Below are 24,814 nucleotides of genomic sequence, written 5' to 3' on the forward strand. Positions count from 1 at the left end.
TTAGAACTATATGATAAAAAAATAAGAGGTACATTCTTAAAAAATGTTATCAAAATTATTGCATCATAGGCATTTTGGTAGGAAGAAAAGTGGAATAAATTCCTAAATCTAAATTCTATCAATATTAAATAAAATTTAAAATGGACAAAATAGGAAATATAACCTAAATTGAAGGTCTTTGACACAAATTTTGATGAACCTAACTAGCCCAAATAAAAAAGTTTGAGCCCAAAGCCCAACGAATCCACAACAAACAAAGCCCATACAACACTTCAATCGAAATAATTTCTTAAAATATAGAAAACAAATATCAAATTGGTTTAAATTTATTGTTAAGTTTTATAAATAGTTGTTTTTGTTGACATCCATAAGAATTTATCTTTTATTTATTTAATATTTTCCCATTTTAAATTAAACTCCTCTAACTTTAAAATTAACAATACAAATACCACACTTGACTAATTAAATCTTACTCATTAAAGCATAATTGTGCTACAATTATAAAACTAATATAATTTTAATTTCACTTTATTATTTGGTTGTGATTCAATAAAATTAAGTTTTGATTGCCAATGTTAATTATTTACAACCTTAATATTCTACTTAGCAAAGAAAAATAAAAAAAAAATTTAGAAAACTAATACCAAACCTTTGTGAAATAAAAGGAAAAGAGAAGAAGGGAAAAGTAAGTAAATATTAAAAAAGATAGGGGTTGGAAATTAAAATGCATTAGTTTTAATTAAAATGGAGACCGGAAACCCTAAAAGAGCGAGTGGTCACCTATAAAAGGCAAGCATTCTTCTCCCCCAAACCCTTGTTATTCCCAATCGGCCGTGCGGCAACCGAAGCCTCTCAACCATGCAGATCTTCGTGAAAACCCTAACGGGTAAGACCATCACTCTCGAAGTCGAGAGCTCCGATACCATCGACAATGTCAAGGCAAAGATCCAGGACAAGGAAGGAATCCCTCCGGACCAGCAGCGTTTGATTTTCGCCGGAAAGCAGCTTGAGGACGGCCGAACACTAGCCGACTACAACATTCAGAAGGAATCCACGCTCCACCTTGTGCTCCGTCTCAGAGGAGGTGCCAAGAAGCGTAAGAAGAAGACCTACACCAAGCCCAAGAAGATCAAGCACAAGCACAAGAAGGTGAAGCTCGCCGTCCTTCAGTTCTACAAGGTCGATGACTCTGGAAAGGTGCAGAGGCTTAGGAAGGAGTGCCCTAACGCTGAGTGCGGCGCTGGAACTTTCATGGCCAATCACTTTGACCGCCACTACTGCGGTAAATGTGGTTTGACCTACGTTTACAACAAAGCTGGTGGTGATTAGGTTTAATCTGTTGTTTTTTTTTTCCCATCATGTTTTCGTTTTATCTAAATGTTTGATGTCGTTGAATTTATCTAGAATTGCTACTCCTGTTTGTGGAGTTTAGTTCTTGACATGGATTTTGTTTTCTTAATGTCGATTTATTATCGTTTTTATTGAGACCCACATACTTAGTCCGTCTTCTTGCGATTATTATCCTTGAAATAACTGTTAAATTTTGGGTTTTGGTTTAATAGATTATATGCTTCTCGTAAACATCATTATTTTTGTACTGAGAATTCTGCTTCTTTTTATTTTCTGTTCGATTGGCTATTTTCTGATTTGTTAGTGGTTAGATCTGCATTTTTATCAATTGTCTTTGATTTTGGGTGTAATTTCATTCTTGAAAGAACATTGATATTCTAAATTATTACACATCCCAGATCAAGTAATTGTTTTTTTGTATGTTCTACAGTTTGAAGCAATATTTGAGTATTATGTTTGTATGTTCCATGTTTCATGTTATATGTTACTTTGTTTCATTTCTTTCTTTATGTTCTAGTATTGTCTTCTTAGATTTCATTCGAAGAAATATTTTTTAAGATGATGTTTTTCCCAAACCCCAGATAGGGACATTTCTTTACTGATCAGAACAACTCTGGTTTAAACATTTTTGGAACATTTTTAGTTTCTATTGTTTACAAATTGTTACAAAACTACTACATTGATAAGTTTCATTGATGGTTAAATGTTCATTAAGTAAGAAATGTCTGATATTGTTTACCAACTTAATTACTTTTGTTTGCGACGCTTGGTTTTACGGTTTACTATCAAATTATTTGTCTGATATTGTTTTGGAAACGAATGTGCTGTTCTTATTGATTTCCTTGGCTAAACATGATTGCTTATTCAAGTTCTTTTCATTTTCCTTCATTGTCTATCTGTGACAGTGCAGTTACCGACTTGCATCCCCCTTTTTTTTCTATTGCTTGGGTTTTCCTTGAATTTTAGAATTGCGGTTTCTGTTTTGATTCGTGTTGTGGTGTGATTTATTTGTGAAATTATTTGTGGGTGAGATTTTTCACCCTTTTACATTTGTTTGTGGGCTTTCCATTTTTCTTGCCAATTACACAATCGAGTGTACGTTTCATGGCTTTTTCTTTGAGCTTGAGAAGAGCCAGTTTATGATGTTATGTAGGTTGATATCTCATTCTGAGTGCTTATGTCGCTTGATCGTTTTGTCAATTTTGGATTACTAACTTGCAATGCAGTAGTGTTTTGGTAAAACGTCTATGACATTAATCTTACCATCCTTAGTGTTGGTCGTGGGGGAATGTTTATTAATTGGCCTTGTTTGATTTCGAATAGATGTACTCCCAATTTAGCTTTTATGTCATGGGATGGGGAAGTAACGTAATTTAATTTAACTTTATGTTTGGGTTTCGTATGTTCATTTCGTTCTACAGTTTTCAAACCGAACGAAGCAGATATTACATCAATCTTGTATGACACTATCGGGTGGTGTGATGACAGTTAAAGATTTAGATTATTCAATCGACATTTTATCCTAAAAGATATATATATACACCATATTCTTATTTGCAATGTGAATGCTAGTTAGCTAATTCATATACAAATTAGGGTCTACTATAGCAAATGGTGTTTCTGCTGAAAGTGTTTTAGAAATATTGCGACAGAAATAGGTCTCCGAATATCTATATGTAATATGGCCCTTCCTCTTATGGCTTTCTAAGCTTTTTGAGCAACCATTCTAGTCCTTAATACTCAGTTCTTAGCAAAGATCTCGTTAATCATCCGATTTTTTATTTTCAAACATGGAGTTCCATTTCCATCATAAACTTTTTTATTTTCAAACATGGAGTTCCATTTCCATCATAAACTCGGAGTTTATTAATTTTCGTCTCAGTTTTTAATACTGGAGATGAATTCTCAAACTCAAATTTCAAAATCAAAAGTTTAATGAATTTTGATTTTGGATGAAAGAAATGTTTATATTCAAAGAAGAAAGAAGTATTTATATGTTTAATTTTAAAAAACAACAAACCAGAAACAGTTATGAAACGACTACATTAACAAACCAATTGGCCATATATGGAAAATGGTTGAAGAAGAATTAATTACCTAGAGAAAGACAGAGATTCTAAAATGCTTCTTTTTTTCCAAAAACAAAACATGATAGTAAAGAAAAAGAAAACTCTGTACACTTTCACTTTCATTAGTAAAACACCAATGTGTTTTGCAGCTGTTGGTTGGAAAAATTGAAGAAGCAAAAAAATGACAGATGAAACAAACAAGTACAATTCTTCCAACTTCATTGAACTTTGAACTCTGAACCCAAACTTCCCAAAACTCTTCTAAGTTTTTTTCAGCATTTAACATCTCTTTACATTCAAACTTTAATGCCGAAACTCCTCCATATTACATTAACATTTCATTCTCTATACATTTCATCTGTACTTTCTTATAACTCTTGGCTATCCTTTCAACTCACTGAGATTTGTTTGTTCTTTTGTTCTAAAACAATGAACCATCTCTTTGATCTGCCCGAAAAGATTTGTTATGTACAATGTGGAATCTGTACCACTATTTTGTTGGTGAGTTTGTTCTTTTCATTTGTTCCAACAACCAAGATATTTACGCATTTGACATATTTATATTATTTACGGTTTTGACTTTAGAGTTTAGAAGGGTGCGCTACATAACTTTCCAACGTCGATGTTTTGTATCTTTTGAATTCTTCACTAGTAATAAACTGTTCTCTCTTGGTTTCTAGATATAACTAACATATTATTAGGAACCATTTAAATCTTTATATGATTTTTTTTATTGTTTGACGTTATCTGTTTTTCCTTTGTTTGTTGATTCCTAACATCATTTGTTATTGAGCTTCAATTTAACGATTCTTCATATTCTTTTGGTTTTTTACTTTTGTCTCGATACGTAGGTCAGTGTGCCGTGTAGTAGCTTGTCAATGGCGGTGACCGTGACGTGTGGCCATTGCTCGAGTCTCCTTTCTGTTAACATGATGAAAGCCACTCTGGTTCCTCTGCATTTTCTGTCTTCTTTATCTCACAATGTGGTATTTGGAAATTTATTGTTCTTAAAATTTTGATTCAATACTCATAATTTTATATGCTGTTATAGATAAAATTTCTCTTTTTTTCCTCTTTGTTCGTTCAGCCCAAAGAAACTTATAGAGAAATGAATTCAGGGAAGTTTTTTGACAGTTTCAAAAGATCAAACTTGAAATTTTCTGAGTATGAAGTTGAAGACGACTTGATTCCTGTGACAACTCCTTTTGTAAACAAACGTAAGAACATTGACAAACAATTAGATTTCCAACATTATTAAATGAACAAATCTGAAAGTTCTAACTTAGATTATATCTTTTCTTTTGAATGATCATTTGAAGCTCCTGAGAGACGACAGCGCGCCCCATCCGCATACAACTGCTTCATCAAGTAACTTATCGAACTTTCTACTGATTTTGTAATGGATTTTTTAAAAGAATACTTTCGAATGAAAGTACATCAAGAACCAGTTTTAAGAGTGGTTCTCCTAAAACAACTTTTCAATCTAATATGTTTGTGTTTGGGACAGAGATGAAATAAGAAGGCTCAAAACTCAAAATCCTGAAATGACTCACAAAGAAGCCTTTAGAACAGCAGCAAAAAACGTAAGTAACAGTCACGATGTGTATAGATTAACTTATAAGTGTTACAAACATGTCCTTAATGATGATCTAATTAATATGTTTACTGAATCTTAAACTGATTTTGATTTTTCAGTGGGCAAATTTCCCTCCAATCCAAGAAAAGGATGACAAGGAGAAGTGTAATCAAATTGAGGAAAATGGGAGTTGGAACACTCAAATTCCTGAGGTAAAAATGCAAACTTTAGAACAAAAAGTTATGATATTCAATTAAAACTTCAAACCCATTACACCAAATGGAAAAAGTTTCATGAATCTTTATAAGTAATTACTCATAACAATATTTGAGAAGATGTCCTTTTAGACAAATTTATGAGACTGTCATTAAAGGAGTAAGAGCATTGAATGCAGAACTTATAATATAGAAGAAGTTGGGGAGTTTTTATGGCAAATTTAAGCAACTGATTTAGTGGTATACATCATAATGAGTTTATGTTTTTGAAAAAAATTTCAGGTTCATAAGGAAGGCATTCATTTTTTGACATAACTCACCATTTCAGTGAAGCTATAAGAAGGTGGGAGAATGCTTTTAGTTTCTGCTTTGTTACTTCTTTTAGGAAAAAAGGGTTCAAAAATTCAGTGTTCTTAAAAAGGATAGATGCCATTGGGAATGAAAGTTTTTCTTTTCTTTCTGTTTTTTTTTTTAAGTTTCTCTTTGTTGATTAAGTGTCTGGAAAAACTTGGTTTTTTATGGAAGGTTTCTGCTCTGTTTTGTATTTCCTTTAGTAAAATGGGCCTTTTGAACTATGACATTAACTTTGTTGAGAGTTTTCTCTTGGCTTTTCTTTTGGAAAGGCAAAGTTGGTTGTAATAGTTTTTTTTTTTTATATATCTTAACCGAGATCAATCGTCGAAATTCATACAAAAAATTAACATTTTCTACCATGTATGTATGGATCCATTTAATATTTTTACAAAATTTGATATTTTAGAAAATTTTAAAGCATAGTCTCGCACGATAATCGCCTTAAACGGCTCCCAAGAAGTTTGTGTTTGCGGAGGTCCAAACAATAATAAAGCAAAGCGTAGAGATCTCAACTAAGACTAAATTATAATAAATATCCTACAACGTTTAGATTGGTTTAGAAAAATACTTTCAAATAATTAAAATTGAACGAAAAAAAATCACTACGTATAGTTACTTTATTTTCATTATAGCTTATTGTCACATCAATATTCTATACATCAAATTTCCATCCAAAACTTGGAAGAATTACTACTATAAAAATATTTTGGAAAGTTAAATCAATTTCACTCTCGAAAGAAGTGACTTTATTAGCTTTACTTAGACTCTTTACAAAATCTAAACAATGCATTGCAGAATTCACTGTGTTGGCAAAGCAATTCCCCGTAGTTAGGCTTTAGATGATTTCAGACTTATCCATGGCTGCAAAATATTATTACAACAATCATAATCACATGTTCATATATAAACATATAGTAATATGTAATGAATAAATTAGAGAAAGAGAGGATATAAATATTATACTGTTGTAGTTCAAGAGCTTCTCAATGAGATCCACATGAGTCATAAGCATTCTCCTGCAACAGTACCGTACTAACCCTAACATATCCAATGCCTCCCTGCATATATATTCATTGTTACTCATCTAAATACCTAACCCTCTACTAAAACTATTTGAATTTACATACATATATCTCATTCATTCCTATCCAAATGCATGCCTTTTTTGGTTCAGTATTATTCTCATTGAGATTAGGGTTTCCAGATAAAATGCTCCAAATGATCAACCAACACCCATCTATTTTAAAATTTCTCATACTATATCATACTATTTGACTAATTCAAGTCGTGGATTTGAGAAGCAAAAACTATTACAATGATTCAGTGTGTTGTTAGTATTACCCTTCTGGATAGTCAGCTTGTAGAAGGTCGAGATAAGTGTCCCATTTGTTACCGATCACCTGAAGTTCAATTAAATCAAATCAATGAAAACCAAAATATAATTTTATTTGAAGACAAGAAAAGAAAAATTAATAAGACACCTTGCCGCAAGTGAAGCACCGCACCGGAATGATCATCTTCTTTGATTTGTTTGGTTGTTCTCCAATTTGATTTCTTTAAACTTAACTTCCATCCTTCATCGTGTTTTAATTTAAACCTAAATTCATAAAAGGGAAGGCTTCTAATTCGGAAACTAATTCCGACTTCGCTCTCTTTGCATTACCTAATTTTAACTAACACTTCGCCTCTTTGTCTGGTTAATCCTTTGAAATAGTTTTCCTTTTCAAATTAAACCTTATTGTTTTGTTATTTTAATTATCATTAAATAATTCTCGTTTAAGGACAACTCAATTTCATGAGTTGGCTTTTGACTCAATATAAAACCTCTCCTTCATCTTCATCATCTTCCTCCTATGTATCCATCAAATGGGTTATTTTTAATAAGTAGTGATTTTAGCTTTCTAAACTTTTTAGTTGAGAATGTATACTTCAAATACTATATTTTTTTAAAAAAAAATGTAAAACAAACTTAACAGTACTGAAATTACTAGTGATTCTCATTAAAAGTGGGTATAAGAGAATGTTAAGAGTAGAGACACAAATACAACAATTAAACCTAAAGCAAAAGAACTTACAAATGTAGATCATACCACAAATATAGTGATTTATGTTGAGAACAAAAGTTGAAGTAATTTGTAGGTGGATGAGGAAGAGAATCTATGTGATTAGCCGAAATGTAATTGGTAAATGGTTTGTTGAGGTAAAGTGGGCCAAATGGGAAAGGTTTGTTGAACTGAATGGGCCCTAATGAGATGACTTTGATTTAGCTATCACTGTCTATGATATTGTACGGTTGGATTAGAGAATTGTAAGAAGGGACGGCAGAGATTATAGTTTTACTAATTTGTGTGCGTAATTCTAATCAACGCAGTTTAAAGATAAAACCGAATCATTATCCCTTTTAATATTCCACTTTGTCGGAAAACGTCGAGTCAACAACATAACATTAATCAATAAATTAAAAAAATGGATGAATCCCGCCGCCGTGACAGCCTGGTTAGCGGCATTAATGTTGGAATCGGATCACTTTTCTGCATCATCCGCAGCCATTTTTTGCTTTTCTCTACCTCCTCAAACCGCCCATTGGGATCTCAATTTTACATAAGATTCCGTTGCAGACTCCGGCGTTCCAGGTGAGTTCCTAGTCTTTTACCGGAATCGCCTTTTTCTGTTAGTTTCTTTCTTTTTTTGTGTGTGTCTGTGTTCAATTCGTCTCTGCTTTTAAGGGGTTTCTGTAATTTGGTCAACTTCTCAGCTCCGGCCATGTTGCGGGTTGTGTGTTTTTTTTTTTTTTATTGTTTAGTTCAAGGTGTTCATTGAACGGCTTGTTTATTGTTATCTTCTCCGGATCGTTTCGTATCAATTTGGAGTTGGATTTTTGTATTTTAGATTAAATAGTTTAAAGGTTTCTGTTCCCAGCGATGTTGTAAATGATTGTGTTTTGGTTGACAAGATCTGTTATAGTGATGTAAAAGAGTTGTTGAATTTTGATTTGAGTTTCTTTTAATGTCAGGAGATTGATTGTTGTTTCATGCAAAGTTCTGGGTTGACTTTAGGTCAACGTTTTTGTGCTTTCCCAAGAGCTTGATCTGATTGTTTCTAGTTGAATTTATTGAGATGTGAGTGTTAATATCGAGGAGAAAACAATTGCTCTTTATTACATTAGAGCAAGTGTTTATATGTTATATAAATATAGGCATGTTGACAAGGATGTCTCTTAAAAGCTTTGGTTTGGATCATTGGCTTTATGAAAATTAATTTGATATTCTCAATATATCTCGACATTAGCACTTTTCATCTTACTGCCACTTAATAAATTCACAAATCTAATGAACTCTTGGAAAGGGAGAAGAGACTGATTCTAATTCTTGGGTTGGTCTTTCAGGGGAGGACTTGGTAGCAAAAGAAAGTTGTTGACAAACAACGGGGAATTGTTTGCGGGGTCAAGTGAAAGAAATGGGTTCTGAAGGACCAAGTGGGGTTACAATTCATGTGACTGGATTTAAGAAATTCCATGGGGTTGCTGAAAATCCTACCGAGGCTATTGTCAGTGACTTGAAGGCTTTCGTAGAAGAAAAAGGGTTACCTGCTGGTGTCACTCTTGGAAGTTGTACAGTTCTTGATGCTGCTGGAGATGGTGCTCTTCCAGTGCTCCAAAAAGTTTTGGAATCTGGCGTCTCAAATGTCACTGAAACCAACAAAGTCGTATGGGTCAGTTCTTTTACCATCTATTTTGTTTTACATAATCTTTTTATTGAACACAATCTTAATGCTCACTAGTAGATCTGATGTAGTTATTTATTCTATATGTTGGGCGATTTACTAATAACGGAGGAAACATTGAGAAACAAATACATAAACAATCATGTCGAGGCTTGAGTTCTTGAGTACATCGCTCTCCTCAAGAAATCCTCTATCCTGTTCAACTCAATAACTCAATTAAAACATTGTATGATTCAAATCATTCAATACCACAGTACACCCTCTTTTGGTCTATTTGCACTTCAAAGTTCAAAGAAGATCAATATGGGAAGGTAGAAAGAGGAGAATGAAATTTTTGCTTATTGAAAGTGTTTGGTGTGGACATATTCATCGGGACATTTAGATTGAGTGTATTTATTACATAAAGTCTTAATACTTTCTCAGTTAAATGAAGAGGTATGTTTTTTATTTTAACGTAACGATGTTACACTATATTGGGTTACTTGTGCATTCGACTAAAAGTAACGAGAAGTAGATAAGCCACACAGAAAAAAGGGAAATTTTCCCATTTACTGATTTTATATTGTTATTTATGTTCTTTCAGCTTCATTTGGGTGTCAATAGTGGTTCAACGAGGTTTGCTATTGAATGGCAAGCTGTGAATGAAGCTACTTTCCGTTATGCAGATGAACACGGATGGCAGCCTCAGGTTAATTTCCTCTCTTACTTCTAGACCCGTGTCTTTAAAAAGTTCCTTGCATAACAGTATAGACATTTCAGGCAAAATTAGTAAGCTTGTAATGTAATCAATGTGAAAATAAAGTTAATAAACGGATCACCTTAGCTTTCTGTTTCGTCTGGAACTTGTTAATGTTTCCATCTGTCTTCTTGATGAATTTAGATAGAACTAACTCATCATTTCTATTTGCTGAAGAGAAACGATTAAATCATGACACTATGAACATATGGCAAGAAAAAGAAAAACCAAAAACAATGTTAAATCTATGGGAGCTGTCTTCTTGTTTGCATTGTTTCTTCACCGTTATTCTTTCTTGAACCCAGAAACTTCCAATAGTCTCCGAGGATGGGGAAATCTCAATGATTAGAAAGGTACCTCTCTTCTTTTGCCTTTTGCTTGTGAACTCTATCATAGGTTTGGAATGTAACTTACAATCAATTATTGTTTCAAGACATCCTGCTCAGCACTGGTGATCTTAGAGAAGTTGAAGGCGAAAAGCTATAACGTGATATTATCAACGGATGCGGGTCGTTTTGTTTGCAATTATGTATATTACCACTCCCTCAGATTTGCAGAACAGAAGGGTCACAAATCATTGTTTGTCCATGTTCCTCTGTTTTCAAAAATCGACAAAGAAACCCAGATGCGTTTCATTCACTCACTTTTAGAAGCCATTGCGTCTACATGTTAAAAATTGTTTTCATTTCCTGTGTTTGCTCCATCATTTCTATAAATGTTCATCTCCAAGTTGTGAAATTCTGTTTCTTGCAAGTAAGGGGCTTTCATTATTATACCCTATTGAATCCTATCCACTTCCCCAAAAAACAGAAAAAAAAAAGGAATAAATCTACATGATTGTTTGTTGTGCATCTCTATTTCTGGAAATTCCTTGTCTAGTGATAGCGACTAATGAATTAATGCAATCAAAACATAAAATGAAAAAAGGCTGTAAACTGTATGAAATCAATGAAATGTATTGTTCATATTCTAAAATAAAAGGCTTCATCTAGAGGATGGAAAATGCAGGACATCATTGAATGTTTTGATAAAATGTCATTAATAGAAATTCAAAAGTCTTAGTTGTACTTTTACATAAATGATAATATAGTTTTAATTATTAAATTCTTTGGGTTATCTTTGCTGATAATAAATTAGAATCTTCATAAATACTATCAAATAATATTGAAATTTAAGCAATTTTGTTTTTCATCCATGGAAGGAACCGACCATTTTTGTAACTATATAAACTACCACAAACCAACCAGTACAATCATATCAGTTATCAAAAGAATTACTAAAAAAAATTTGAAAACAAGGTTTCTTATTTTATTATTTACGAGGAAAATGGGGAATTTTTTCCCCACATTTTTAATGTACAGAAAAGAGTGGTATGGCCACTATTTTGACCATGCATAGAAGAAACTTGAGAATTGAGAATGCTGAGGAAAAAAAACTTGTGAAATGAGATTGCAACAAAGAGAAAGCGACAGGGTGAGAAACAAAACAAAACGACTCAATGGCGGTGTTGAATTTGGTGTGCTGGTTTTAGAGTAAAGCAAAGAAATTTCAAATCTTTTCTCTTCTACTTTACGTGTAGGCATATTGGAAAATGGCGACCTCCCCTTAATCTGCTTTCAAGCAAAGCCATATGCCCACTAAAATGGCTTCTTTATTTCCCTTTATAAATTCTAACCTCTTCCTTTCTATCATTGCATTAACACAAATCACTCTAGTAATCTTCTTCTAACAACTCGATTGAAATGGATAAATTATTTCTTCTTTCCCTTCTTGGGCTGTTTATCATTGCCTATGGAGTTTCAGGTGCTTTCGTGTCTGATAGCGACATTGACATGATTAAAGAACTTGAAAGTTTCGACATTGAAGAAGAGGACGATGATGACGTGTACTCGTACACAGTCCCGGTGTGGAGAAGTGAGCGTGGGAGCAAGATTCTGATGAATGTGGATAGTTTCGATGCGATTGGAGATGGAGTAACAGATGATACTATGGTACATGGATATTTCTGCTTGGAAATGTGGTTTTTGTAGAATTGATATTGAACTTAAAGTGTTTCTTTTGCAATCAGGCTTTCAGAAAGGCTTGGGAGACTGCCTGCAGCACTTCAAAATCAGTTCTTTTGGTGCCAAAAGAAAAGACATATCTGGTGAATGCGACCACTTTTAAAGGGCCATGCAAAGATGGTATGGTAATCCAGGTAAGCCACAAAATTATAAGGATTTTTTTACCCTCAAATAAATAAGATGGGAAAATCATGGATGAATGATAAGTTAAACTTTGCAGATTGAAGGAACAATAGTTGCACCAGATGAACCAGAGCTATGGGATCCGAAGTTTCCGCGACAATGGCTAGAATTTACAAAACTAAATGCAGCTACCTTTCAAGGAGATGGAGTTATCGACGGATCTGGTGAGAAATGGTGGGCAGAATCCTGTAAAAAGAACAAGTCCAGGGTAAAAAAATTTAACTATTTATGTGCTTTTTTCTTACTTTTCATGCTATGTTATCGAAATGTTAATCATTTCTAGTTTTCTGTTTTTCTTTTTCCTTCTTCCAGCCTTGCAAAGGAGCACCAACAGTAAGGACAAAACTACTCTCGTCCGAATGGAAGTCTCAGTTTTTGCATGTGTAATACATTCTGATTTAAGGGATTTCTTGCAGGCATTAACCATTGACTCAAGTTCAAATATAAGAGTAAAAGGCCTTACCATTCAAAACAGCCAACAGATGCATTTCACCATTGCACGGTCTGAAACTGTTAGAATTACGGGGGTAAGAGTGTCAGCTCCAGGAGATAGCCCCAATACTGACGGGATCCATATCACTCAATCAACTAATGTTGTAGTTCAAAACTGCAAGATTTCAACAGGTTTTCATTCTGATCTTCACTTGTTACCATCTAAACTGGCTGGAAAGAGTATTAATTGATAATGGTTTTACAATTTATATGCAGGTGATGACTGCATCTCCATTGTTAATGCTAGCTCTGGCATCAAAATGAAGGGAATATCATGCGGACCAGGACATGGGATCAGGTATTTGCAAATGTTTTTTGTTTCACTCGACGTTGTTTGATTTATTTCAAGCACCAAAACCAGATGAATGCCTTAGACTTTCTCTCTTTGTTTGTTTGTTGCGGAATGGTGTTCCTCAGCATTGGAAGTTTAGGGAAAGACAACTCCACTGGCATTGTGACAAAGGTGGTGTTAGACACAGCCTACCTCAGAGAGACAACAAATGGTGTTAGAATCAAGACTTGGCAGGTTAGAATCACAAATTTAACCACCATTTTCATACTTAGTTTACATGGTTGATTACAACCAAGCACAAAGGGAAACTTTTTCTATTCATGTGGTACAGGGAGGTTCTGGATATGTTCGTGCCGTACGCTTCGAAAATGTGAGAATGGAAGATGTTGAGAACCCCATTATCATCGATCAGTTCTACTGTGACTCTCCTACTACTTGTGAAAGTCAGGTATTATCCTCCCTCGAAATCCAGAATTTGGCTTCTAATCAAACAGTAACATTAAGTATAAAATCATACAGTAGGACAGTTTGTTCATTATTCATCATCAAGTTCAATGCCTTTTGTTTCTGTCAGACATCAGCCGTGAAAATAAGCCAAATCATGTACCGAAACATAAGTGGAACCACAACGAGCAAGAACGCAATGAAATTCGCCTGTAGCGACAGTGTTCCATGCAGCAACATAATTCTAAGCAATGTCAACTTGGAGAAAACAGATGGAACAGTGGAGACCTATTGCCACGCTGCTCAAGGCTTTGGCTATGGTGTTGTGCACCCATCGGCAGACTGCTTAACTTCCAGCGACAATAACTTTGCATCTTCAGATCAAACGCAAGTTCTGGAGCTGGAGACAGTGCAACTCTCTACCGAACAGCACATTGTTCATACTGAACTCTGAGCTTATTGTCCTGTCTATCTAAACTAAACTACTAAAGGGATCATATTTTGGTAGAGCTTGGTTTTCAGGTGATCACCAACTCAGGAAATATTTGTAGCATATATTTACATAGCATACACAATTATTCCTACCCTTTTAACATCTAAATAGAAATATAGACTATGAAGTAAATGATTGTACTATCGCTAGAAGAAAATATACATATTTTGAGTTTATAGTAAAGTTTTTTAAAACCCAAGTTTCATATGGCATATGATTGATGGCATTCTAGTCCTAACTATATATGGTATAAACATTACCCCCCCCCCCCCCCCCCCCCCCACCACCCACCCACACACACACACACAAAAAAAAAAAAAACTATACAATATCTACAAGTGTGAAGATAGGGACTAGTGAACAGTAGTGAGAATTAACAAGGGATGATTGAGGAAGAAGGACCACTGTTAATGGAGTACAGTAGACATTCAGCAAACATATCAAACTGGAGCCTTCCTTTCAACATTCTTAATGAAATTACCAGAAATAAAGTAAAAAACATGGTAGTTTCTGGTGATATTTCAACTTCTTGAAAGCGAAAGATGGCGTATTAAGTCATGGAACAAGACAAAGTGGTCCAATGGAGTAATTGTATCAAAATGGGTATCTCCACTAGCTGATGGTCAATGAAACAAAGGAAAAACGCACCCACACCCCACAAAACCAAATTCACTTTTCAAGAAGAGAAGATGAAAATAAAGATATTGGTATCCAATGACAACTTGAAGGGAAGTATATGATCTTATAAACTGTGGAGAAATGCTTAGGCATAAATTGAAGGGCAGTGACAGTGACAGTAACCTCAGCAGATATGAAGAAGAGCCCCAAAGGCAATTACCCTTATCAGCAAAGAGTCCTAAACTTGAAGGGTATTGACCTTTGTTACATTTCAAACAAAGAGAGGAAGCATAAAATTATTGGGGGTCAGGGGGTTGCAAACAAACAGATCCGTGAGGTTTGTCAAAAGAAAGTCCTTTTTTCTCAGTGGAATAAAGATAGAAATGGTAGGGATACGTCATTTCAAAAAGCTAAGAATCAAAATCGAGTTGGGACAGGTTCAAAATTACTTGAAAAGTGTGACGATGGCCATCTAAATTTTCGTTCCAAGTCACCACCATACAATTCTAAGTCTCAATTTTGTAAAATAACCCAGATATGATAAAAAAAAAATTAAAATATTCACAGTTTTCGGGTATGGAACAAATTATTGAAGATGCCTCCGTGACCAATCTTCCTCATCTTCAATGGGTGATCCCTATTTCTTCATATGCCTCTTGCTCAAAATTCACATGTCTTCTACCATAAACGTGGAGGTTTCTTGATCTCTTTCTTTAATAAACCAATCTTCTAGTTCTGGAGGATCACTTACACCTTTTTGCATTCGCATGTCATCTACATGTACCAATTAAACAACATTTTATTTTATATATCATATAATTTACTCTTCTTGGAAAAGAAAAACCTTCTTCTCATGTCTTTTTAAATTAGTTGGGTTATAAGTTTAGTCTTTCTTAGTCTTTTAAGTTTTCAATTTTTTGTTTAATATAGACTTTAAGAGTGAATAATGTATTAAACACAAACATGAAAATTCAAGAACTACCTTTAGAATTATATTGTATGTTATTTCTCTAAGATATATGTATACTAACAAATTAAAACAAAAATTAGAACCCAAATGTTAGAAGAATTGGAATCCAAAGATATAGTGAAAATATCCAAAAATGATCAAGTACATATAACTATGAAAATATAGAAGCAAAAAGAAAATGGTGATGATGGAACATAAGGGAATGAATGATGTGAGCATAGCTATTACATTTATGAAGTTCACGAGAAGGCTATAAAGAATAAAAAGGGTTCACGAGCATTTGAATTAAAATTCACGTCTTTCTCAAAACTCCTTTGTTTGCTGTTTCCTTATCACATTCTATTCTCCTCATTCACTCGTTTATTTTCCACAAAAGCCAAAATAAAAGGCATGTGCCACACTATAATTGGATCGACATCATTAATCATCACACACAGTTAAATTATGAATAAAGCATTTAACACCGGCATTAATTACCATGGCTTCATTTGGATGTTAGTATTATGATGCTTTCTCAAGAATGGAAGTTTATTCCAGCTTCTTAAGAATGGAATGGAAGTATATTCCAACTTTTTTAACTATAATGAAAAATTGAATTTTCCACCCTATCATGAAAAATTGAATCTTCTACCCTTAAAAACGAAAGTTCAATATCACTAAGTCAAACTCACTTTGGTTCATAGTCAACATGGATTTCAAAATCAATCAACTTTTTGCTTTTTTAAATGTCAAAATTTTATAAATTTTTTTTGACATAATTTCTTGTAAAACTAAAAATTTTAAAGTGTCAAGAAGGAAAAAGAAACATTTGAAGGATAAAACGTGTTTAGAGAAAAAGTTACCAATAAAAAGTGTGAGAAGAAAGAAAAGTTGATAAGAGAACAAGATAACAGGTAAGATAAATGTGAGGCAAATTTGTTTGTTTGGACGATGGTTTTATTTTAATGAGAAATATACTTTCAAATAGTAAGTATTTTTTCTAATAGAATCAAACTATACAAAATAAATATTTTTTTCTGTATAAAATTATATTAGGCTTTGCAACCATTAAAAATAAGTTAAGATTTGTTACAATTTCTGCATTAGTACTAAATAGTTTTGAGTCCACTTTAATTTGTGCCTACATTTTGAAATACTTCAAATTTTGTCGGCAGATTCATGCTTTACCTTTATATATGTAATAGTTCTTTATTGAATGGTGTTAAATAAAACAAACAAAAAAAAGACATTAACCGATTTCATCTTGATAGAAGAACACATTTTAAATACCCACTAAGAATTTAATTCTTAAAAAAAGTACAACAGGGAATTTTAAAAGATTAATCATATGAGATTGAAGTTGTCGACGTAAAAATATAAAAGCAAATTGGGTTCAAATATATAATTGATTAAATGCATTAGATGGTTCGTCTAAAAAAAAAGCATTACATGATACCTAATCTATAAATTTTCCAAATTTAGCCCTTAATCTTTTTTAAAAAATAATTTCATCTATAATATATTAACAATTTTCACTAATATTTTGTCGCAAATCATAATAATAAAAAATATGTCACAAATTTTAATAAGGGATAGTTGCAAACTTAGCAAATAGATTCAAAATAATTAAGTATATAGCAACATTTTAAAAAAATTGTTAATATAATATAATTTATCAAATTCTATCAATGATACAAATCTATAATCGATAGACCATGTTGTAAATATTAATTTATCACTGATAGACCATACGAGTCTATCACTTATACAAGTCTATCAACGATAGTTTTGCTATATTTACAATTTTTTTAAATATTGCTATATCTTTAATTATTTTGAGGTTATCCATTATAATTACTTTTTTAATAAAAGCTTGACGGATCACTAAATTATATTTAGGTTAAATGATAAAAAAAAATGTTTATGCAGAAAATATCCTTAAACTTAAAAAAAAAATTAGAAATACCCTTACCTTTAATCTCAGATGGAAATCATTAGACATACCCTTGCTCTTCGTACAAGAATAGAAACCCTGCAAAAAATATCTCTAAAATTTTAAAGGAAAAAAAGGTATTAAAATGCTCTTTAAGCCGGTATACTGGATAGCGATTTATTGGTTTAAAGTTTTTTCTTTTTTAGTTTCAAATGAATCAATTTTTAAACAAATTACTCTCATTTCTTTTTACACCATTTAATCCAACAACCAAAATAAAAAGAAGCATTAGAGTTAAACAAAAAAAATCAAACTCCAAATTTACGGATATTTTTTAAACTTTTAAAAATTTTAAAGTAATTTTTACACAAGATTAACAATTTTATACAAAATTAAGTATAAAACCATTTTTAAAAGTTCAAGCATATACTTTAAACTTTGAAATTTAAGGATATTTTAATACGAAATACAAAGTTTAGATTCATCTCAAGATGACACTCATCTTTATACAAACTCATCTCATCATTCATGAATAATGAATTAAAATATTAAAAGAATAAAAGAAGAATATTCCATGTATTAGATAATTTAAAGAAGTGCATAAACATAGTTGCAAATTTGAAATGTACCTAAAGATTTTTCAATCATATAATACACAAGTCACTTGAAATAAAACAAATCATTTGGTTGATGGACAAAGTGCATATTAAATCTCCTTCTATTTGTACTTATTTTTTTTATTAAAAAAAAGGCTTAAAACAATAGTTCAATGCCTCAACTTTAATTTTTTTTTAAAAAAATAGAAGTCAACAATTTATTTAAGAGCATATTTTCTAATAATTCGAGTGCCCATTATGGGCTTGACAGTAAGACATGGTTGGGTTTTATTCTTATAGTTAAGGGAGGGAGAGGAAAGAGGATTGAGGAATTAGTCATTAGTTTAGAAAACAGTAAAAAGACAGATGTAAAGACAACAATATTCAGGAGCCTAGCTAGCCACGGAGATGTATACATCCAAAAAGCTTTAAATACTCAGAGTCACATTAACCACCTTTTAATTAAGTATTTTCTTCCCAATCAAATTAACTTCCCTTCTCCCTTTCATGTCATTTTCCCACAAACAAAACAAACCAACCAAAGAAAAAAAAAACAATAGCAACAGGGTGGAGAAGGTCTATTTAATAACAACAAAGGAAAAAGAAACCTGAAAGTCACACTAAAATAATCAACAAAATAATAACTTCAACAAATGTGTTAATTAGATCACCAATAAACTTAAGTTTAGATTTAAAAACTTAAGTGGATGAATGAAGGTAAATTTAATATTATATAAAAAAAATTCAAATGAACAATTTTGGACATTGAGTTGTATCCCAAAACCATGAGCGAAAAACTCCTACTTTCATTATTGGTTACCTCGATTTGGTATAAAATATCAGTCCTTTCAAGCAAACATCCTTACAACATATATATAACATTATTACTTTCTTGCCTGAAACACACTTGCAAACTCCCTAAAGAACGCACATTATTGATTAACGATCAAACATGTCAAAAACACCCTCTCTCTTCTCTTCTTTTGTGGAGGAAGAAATTATTCAAGGAAGTCACCCCATTTTGACCAACAAATTTGAACTAGATGTATGAAAGAAAAACTCTATAAGAATGTTTGAGCCACCAACTTCAAGTGGATGAAGTGAACTGTTTCATATTTGAGTATCCAATAATAATAGTTCATGTTTCTAATTATTATAACTTATAATTAACTGTAATATTACTATTTTAATTTTTTTCTGCTACATTTACAATTTTCTACTTATCCTCTCTTTGCAAAACATGGACTATTATAATCTACCCGTTCACTATTCTACCTACTGATTATAATATCTAACCCCTACGTCTCAAACATCTCCTAAAACTAAAAGTATTTCAAACTTGTCTGTAATGGTTAATATGAGTTGACAACAAGTGTAGTAGTTTCATTGAAATTTTTTCGTGGGGAGTGAAAGGTCATAATGTAGTGGGAATTTGGGAGAGAGAAGATAGGCCCGTGATAGTTGCATGTGACTATGATGAGCTGAAATGTTTCAGTGCCGGCCCTTCGATCTTTTACCCTTATAGACCCACAAAATCACATGTCCTGATTTCGTCTTTTATCTTTTTAACTCCTCAATTATATGCTTAATTAATCATTTCACTTTCAAATATAACAAATAAACCAGATATATCCTAGATGGTGAATCAGACAACCAGGTACAACCAATGTACAAAAGAATCTTGGCTAATCTTCATACATCTGGTTCTACGTTATACTTATACCACGTCGTGTTGTGTGTCATAAAAACCAAGTATTGCTATTTGATTATTTTAACTAGACTTTGGTAAGTATATAAACAAGTTAAAAGGCTCTATCGGCAAATTCCTGGACACGTGGCCAAATATATGGAGATTGGGTAATAGTTAGTCTAAAATCAAAATGATAGCCTTGCTTAGCTTCTATGGCTTGGCAGAAGCATGCATAGACTTACTGGCCCTAGCTTTGAAGTCCCTTTCTCTATTTAAACAACCCCAAACTGCTTTGTCTCTCTAAAAACTAAACTTATCTTTCTATCTATCCTTCTTTCTTCTTCTGTCTCTCAAATGTACATGAAAATGGAAGGGATAAGTTTCAGAGGGCTCACATTTATGCTTGCGGTGGCATTTCTTGTCTGGTCTTCTAGTTTGGAGGGCTGCCATGGAAAAGTTAGAAGCAAGCATTATTGGAGGAAGAACAGAGTGGCTTCCCCTGCTCTCTACTCCAAGAAAGGGAAGGCTCACAGTCACGGTGGTTCTCATAAAGGCAACCACCATGGCAGTGCATCAAAGACAAAGCCACGACCGTCTCATAAAACGCCGCAACCACTGCCACGGCCAGTTACTAAGCCGAAACCAAATATTCCTCGCAGTCCGCCGCCCCAGAAGGAGGGCCATTCTATCATGTTTAACGTACTAGATTTTGGAGCTAAAGGCGATGGAAAAACCGATGACACTAAGGTGAGCGACTATTAAAATCTGTATCTTCATAAAAATAGTTATGAACTTACAATTACAAATTATGAATTTATGAGTACGTGTGGTGGAAATGGTATTTTACGGGGAAGGGAAATGGAAAAGGTGGGGTGGGCCCATCTAGAAAGGCGGAATCTCGTTATGGCAGTTGGGTCAGGATTTGATCAAGAATAATTGGGTGGAGTAGGCAGCATCCTGAAAACTAACGCCAAACAGTTAAAAAGTCTTTTTTACCGTCAGTAAACAGAGGTAACAGTAAAATAATCGTTTATATCGCAGGCATTTCAGGACACATGGACAGCCAGTTGCAAGGTGGCAGCATCAACCTTCATCGTCCCATCAAAATACGTTTTTTTAGTAGGTCCCATTTCCTTCTCTGGTCCGTACTGCCAGCCCGATATCGTATTCCAGGTACCTAACCTTACACTAAAGCATTTAGAATCAACGCTTCAAATTGCTCCAACTTTAATCTTACTTGTGTCAATTTTGTCCTCATAGTGTTCGATCATTCTTATTACTAGTCCTAGTCCCTTTTATGAATCATCCAATTAATTGAAATGAACTTAGCAATTTCTTTTTAAAATTACGTTTTCCATCAAAATTAATAGAACTGCAACTGTTTCTTTTTTCTTTTTCTTTTTTTAAGTTGGACGGGACAATCATTGCACCTACAGACTTCAAAGTTTGGGGAAAAGGTCTATTGCAATGGCTACAATTCACAAAGTTGATGGGACTTACGATTCAAGGAAATGGAGTTATCGATGGAAGGGGTTCGGTATGGTGGCAAGAAATTTCACCTTACGATGATCCCATTGACGATGAATTCAAACTACTCATCCCACTAAACAGCACTGTACAAGAAAAGCCACCACCCCCGGTAACTCACCTCTCTTCAAACCCCACTTTCTAAGAATTCTCTGTGGCATTTTCTCTAAATTCATACTGAAACCTATGACAGGCAAGAAGTGAGCTTGTGGGAAAGATGCCTAGGATCAAACCAACTGTAAGTGAAATACTGAACTGGATCCTTAAATTTCTTGAGCTCGTTTCCTAATTTGTGAAAGATCCCTTGACAAAGCTCTGTTCTTGTGTTGTACAGGCTTTGAGGTTTTATGGAAGTTTTAACGTTACCGTCACTGGCATAACAATTCAGAACAGTCCTCAATGCCACCTCAAGTTCGACAATTGCATTGGAGTCTTGGTTCATGATTTTAATGTTTCGTCTCCAGGTGATAGTCTCAATACTGATGGAATTCATCTGCAGAATTCCAAGGATGTGCTAATCTACAGCTCTACACTCTCTTGTGGTATGAATTACTTTGTATAGAATCATTAGTTTTGGCATCATACATGAAAGACTAAAACCTTCATATACAAGGACCAACAGTTATAAAAACTATTGGAAAACTCAGTGACATCAACCAGTGGAGTACTATTGCCAATTTGGATATTTCCAGGGAAAATATAAAGAATTTCAACCAGAGGGCTTATCCCTCATCGCCATTTTCCAGAAACCAAATGCAAGACCCCAAGGCAATAGCTAGTTCCCAATCTTCTCCTATTTATTTGCTATCATTCATGTAACTTAAAATCTTCCACCGAGCAAACATATTCACACGTTAAATAATCTTACGAAACAACTACTTAATCCTACAACATTTGATTATGAGAAAACCCGATACCAATAGGATCTTTAATATTCTAAGCCAGTAGTCAGGTTCTAGTTTTTCAATTTTTATTAGCCGACCTAACTTGTGGCTTCAAGCTTCACATTCAAGAACCCAAACAAAATAACAAAATCCTGGCAGTGACATATATTGGATGAAAACTGACTGGTAGCTTTGAACTTACGCACAGGTGACGACTGTATTTCAATACAAACTGGTTGCTCAAATGTGTATATACACAATGTCAATTGTGGCCCTGGACATGGAATCAGCATTGGAAGTCTAGGAAAGGACAACACAAAGGCTTGTGTTTCTAACATCACAGTCCGGGATGTAACTATGCACAACACAATGAATGGTGTCAGAATTAAAACGTGGCAGGTATGCGTCCTAAGCACACTTCACCTTGGACTTAATTCATCATCAATGGTGCTAGTTTTGATCGTTTTAGTAAATGCTTTAGTCTGCATTAGCCTTTTATCTTGCAAAAGATAGAAACTTATATGCAAACATCAACTGTAAGACAAAACCAGATATCTCAAAAATTGATTCCAGACTGTATATCTGCAGGGTGGATTAGGTTTTGTACAAGGAGTCCTCTTCTCAAATATTCAGGTTTCTGAGGTTAAGATACCAATAGTTATAGACCAATTCTACTGTGACAAAGCCAAATGCTCAAACCAAACTGCAGCTGTGGCTTTATCAGGAATAAACTATGAAAGAATAAGAGGTACTTACACAGTAAAGCCAGTACATTTTGCTTGTAGTGATAATCTGCCATGTACAGACATATCACTAACTGCAATTGAGCTCAAGCCGCTGCAAGAACTCTATCATTTATACAGCGCCTATTGCTGGCAAACTTTTGGAGAGTTGAGAACTCCTACTGTCCCACCAATTGATTGTTTGCAGATTGGGAAGCCATCAAGCAACCAAATTCAGTATGATTTTGATTCTTGCTGAGTGTGAAGTCGAAAATTATTGGTGTATTCACTTGTGTGGTTGGCATGATTTTCCAACCCCTTTTCACACCATGAACCTATGCTTTGTACATTTTAGTAGTCATGGTTCACAAGATTACTCAGTAAAAGTTATAGTTCAGCCCATTGAGATACAGGCATGTTGTTTTGGCTAGAATGCAGTAGCAGTATGCTGTTTTTTTTTCTGTCATTGTACGCTTCATTGGGTGACTTTATACTAAAGGCTCTGCGAAGTTTTTTAATAAATCCATCTCTTTGTGGATCAAAATTTTGGAATTTATTATATGTTGAACTAAAACCGTATGTCATACCGAGAAGAAAATAAAACAAAGAATAAAAAACTCACCACAACACATCAGGTAAATATCATTCAATCACCCATGAGAAATAATGAATCATACTTACGATCCAAAAGAACACCCTGACCAACAAATAGTAACAAAATTCTGGAGATATCCCACGCTCTTTTCAAGTTTGAAACTGGACCAAACATTTCCAAGAATCAAGATCCACTCTTATCCATCCCACGAATTTATTAAGAGATTTCACTTGCCCAATGAATTCTAGTAGTCAAATGAATGCTTTTCGTTTCCATATTCAAGAATGCTCGGACTAGGCTGCAGGCATTCTCACCAGACAACTATCTAACTCTAGCATTTTTTCATTTACATTCTCTTTATTTTTATAAGTCAATAAGGGATGTTGACTCATGGAAACCAACAGTAGTTTAAATGAACAAATCCAGAGACTATGGGACTTCTCCCTAATAACTCTGTCTGATCTTCATAGCAACAAAAGAAAGAGAAACGGAGATGCATGCTCAGACAAAAACAAACCTATGAAATACCGTCGAAACCACACAGATACTCCAACTCGACGTAACCTTTTAGCATAACGGATCATTGGCAGTAGCATGATCAAACATATCTCGCGTTAACCACGAAGTCCAAAAAGATTACGAACGCATAGGACTCAAACATAGTAATGAATTTAGAAGAAATCCTAGTGAAATAGAAGTTAATAAGCATAGATGAGTAAAGGGACTCAATAGTACAGACTGACCTCGATGGCAGTTGATAGACGATAGGAGAACCCAGGCCACACCGATGGCCAGAATTTGACCGGATCTGCAATGCCCCCGTATTTCTCTACGAAACGGTTGTGGCAGATCACAAATCCGACTATCCAAAATCCAATTGCAGAATTCCCCGCTAATGCACAGTTTGCTACAATTACCAAGGGATTTTAGATCGGAGCAGATCCTCACCTCTCCGGCTTCCCCATCTCCCGCCTTTTCTTCCCGCCCCGTCCAGTTTTCCTGCCAATTCGGTTTGGAACCATTTCCTTTTTTGGTTTTCCCTTCTTAAAACTAAGCATGCTTTTTTCTCTTCATAACATGACTTTTTTAGCAAGAACAGAAATTTACTTCTTTTAGCTTTTTAAAATTTAGATTGAATCTCTTCAACAATTGGTATAAATAAATAAGAAATGAATAACTTGTAAAGAGTTGATAGTGAAAGTATTATCTATAAGCTTAATTTTTAAAAATAAAATAGTTATCAAACGAACTTTTATCGATATTCAAGAAAAACTAGTGAATGAGCATGTACTAAAAGTTGTATATTATGT

General features: G+C 33.8%; 6 protein-coding genes and 2 long non-coding RNA genes across 9 annotated transcripts; 5 read left to right on the forward strand and 3 right to left on the reverse strand.

The window, feature by feature from the left end:
• Window positions 1-842: 842 nt before the first annotated feature.
• Window positions 843-1,491, forward strand: LOC101218512 (ubiquitin-40S ribosomal protein S27a-like). Its single transcript, NM_001282241.1, has one exon. The coding sequence runs from the start codon at window positions 859-861 to the stop codon at window positions 1,327-1,329; it is 471 nt and encodes a 156-aa protein (NP_001269170.1). The 5' UTR covers window positions 843-858; the 3' UTR covers window positions 1,330-1,491.
• A 214-nt stretch (window positions 1,492-1,705) lies between these two features.
• LOC101211641 (axial regulator YABBY 4) lies at window positions 1,706-5,754 on the forward strand. The gene is made up of 7 exons (XM_004135432.3): window positions 1,706-3,920; window positions 4,271-4,405; window positions 4,507-4,636; window positions 4,739-4,787; window positions 4,927-5,002; window positions 5,115-5,207; window positions 5,493-5,754. The coding sequence occupies exons 1-7, from the start codon at window positions 3,726-3,728 to the stop codon at window positions 5,523-5,525; spliced, it is 711 nt and encodes a 236-aa protein (XP_004135480.2). The 5' UTR covers window positions 1,706-3,725; the 3' UTR covers window positions 5,526-5,754.
• Window positions 5,755-6,148: 394 nt separating this feature from the next.
• LOC101211391 (DNA-directed RNA polymerase subunit 10-like protein) lies at window positions 6,149-7,887 on the reverse strand. Its single transcript, XM_004135431.3, has 4 exons — window positions 7,046-7,887; window positions 6,906-6,964; window positions 6,528-6,622; window positions 6,149-6,425 (listed from the first exon to the last, which is right to left on the reverse strand). Exons 1-4 carry the CDS (start codon window positions 7,079-7,081, stop codon window positions 6,400-6,402), a joined length of 216 nt encoding a protein of 71 aa, XP_004135479.1. The 5' UTR covers window positions 7,082-7,887; the 3' UTR covers window positions 6,149-6,399.
• Window positions 7,888-8,031: 144 nt separating this feature from the next.
• On the forward strand, window positions 8,032-10,874 carry LOC105435561 (pyrrolidone-carboxylate peptidase). Its single transcript, XM_011657316.2, has 5 exons — window positions 8,032-8,197; window positions 8,950-9,275; window positions 9,871-9,975; window positions 10,329-10,376; window positions 10,457-10,874. The coding sequence occupies exons 2-5, from the start codon at window positions 9,021-9,023 to the stop codon at window positions 10,694-10,696; spliced, it is 648 nt and encodes a 215-aa protein (XP_011655618.1). The 5' UTR covers window positions 8,032-8,197; window positions 8,950-9,020; the 3' UTR covers window positions 10,697-10,874.
• Window positions 9,296-10,457, reverse strand: LOC116403813. The gene is made up of 2 exons (XR_004216650.1): window positions 10,106-10,457; window positions 9,296-10,020 (listed from the first exon to the last, which is right to left on the reverse strand). It is a non-coding gene; the product is annotated as an uncharacterized LOC116403813 (long non-coding RNA).
• Window positions 10,875-11,019: 145 nt separating the features above from the next.
• CUPG1 (probable polygalacturonase At1g80170) lies at window positions 11,020-14,201 on the forward strand. Of its 2 annotated transcripts, NM_001305685.1 has the most exon segments (11): window positions 11,738-12,014; window positions 12,092-12,220; window positions 12,307-12,477; window positions 12,582-12,602; window positions 12,686-12,893; window positions 12,978-13,059; window positions 13,179-13,287; window positions 13,385-13,501; window positions 13,628-13,812; window positions 13,815-13,834; window positions 13,837-14,187. In NM_001305685.1, coding segments are annotated over 11 exon segments (1,302 nt in total). In that variant the 5' UTR covers window positions 11,738-11,765; the 3' UTR covers window positions 13,848-14,187.
• Window positions 14,202-14,980: 779 nt separating this feature from the next.
• On the reverse strand, window positions 14,981-24,600 carry LOC105435562. Its single transcript, XR_969603.2, has 3 exons — window positions 24,248-24,600; window positions 17,530-17,589; window positions 14,981-15,382 (listed from the first exon to the last, which is right to left on the reverse strand). It is a non-coding gene; the product is annotated as an uncharacterized LOC105435562 (long non-coding RNA).
• LOC101216460 (polygalacturonase At1g48100) lies at window positions 19,909-23,453 on the forward strand. The gene is made up of 7 exons (XM_004135202.3): window positions 19,909-20,523; window positions 20,818-20,949; window positions 21,185-21,415; window positions 21,497-21,541; window positions 21,638-21,845; window positions 22,396-22,586; window positions 22,776-23,453. Exons 1-7 carry the CDS (start codon window positions 20,131-20,133, stop codon window positions 23,166-23,168), a joined length of 1,593 nt encoding a protein of 530 aa, XP_004135250.1. The 5' UTR covers window positions 19,909-20,130; the 3' UTR covers window positions 23,169-23,453.
• Window positions 24,601-24,814: the final 214 nt, after the last annotated feature.

This window comes from Cucumis sativus, chromosome 5 (assembly GCF_000004075.3).
Source record: "Cucumis sativus cultivar 9930 chromosome 5, Cucumber_9930_V3, whole genome shotgun sequence".
NCBI lineage: Eukaryota > Viridiplantae > Streptophyta > Magnoliopsida > Cucurbitales > Cucurbitaceae > Cucumis > Cucumis sativus.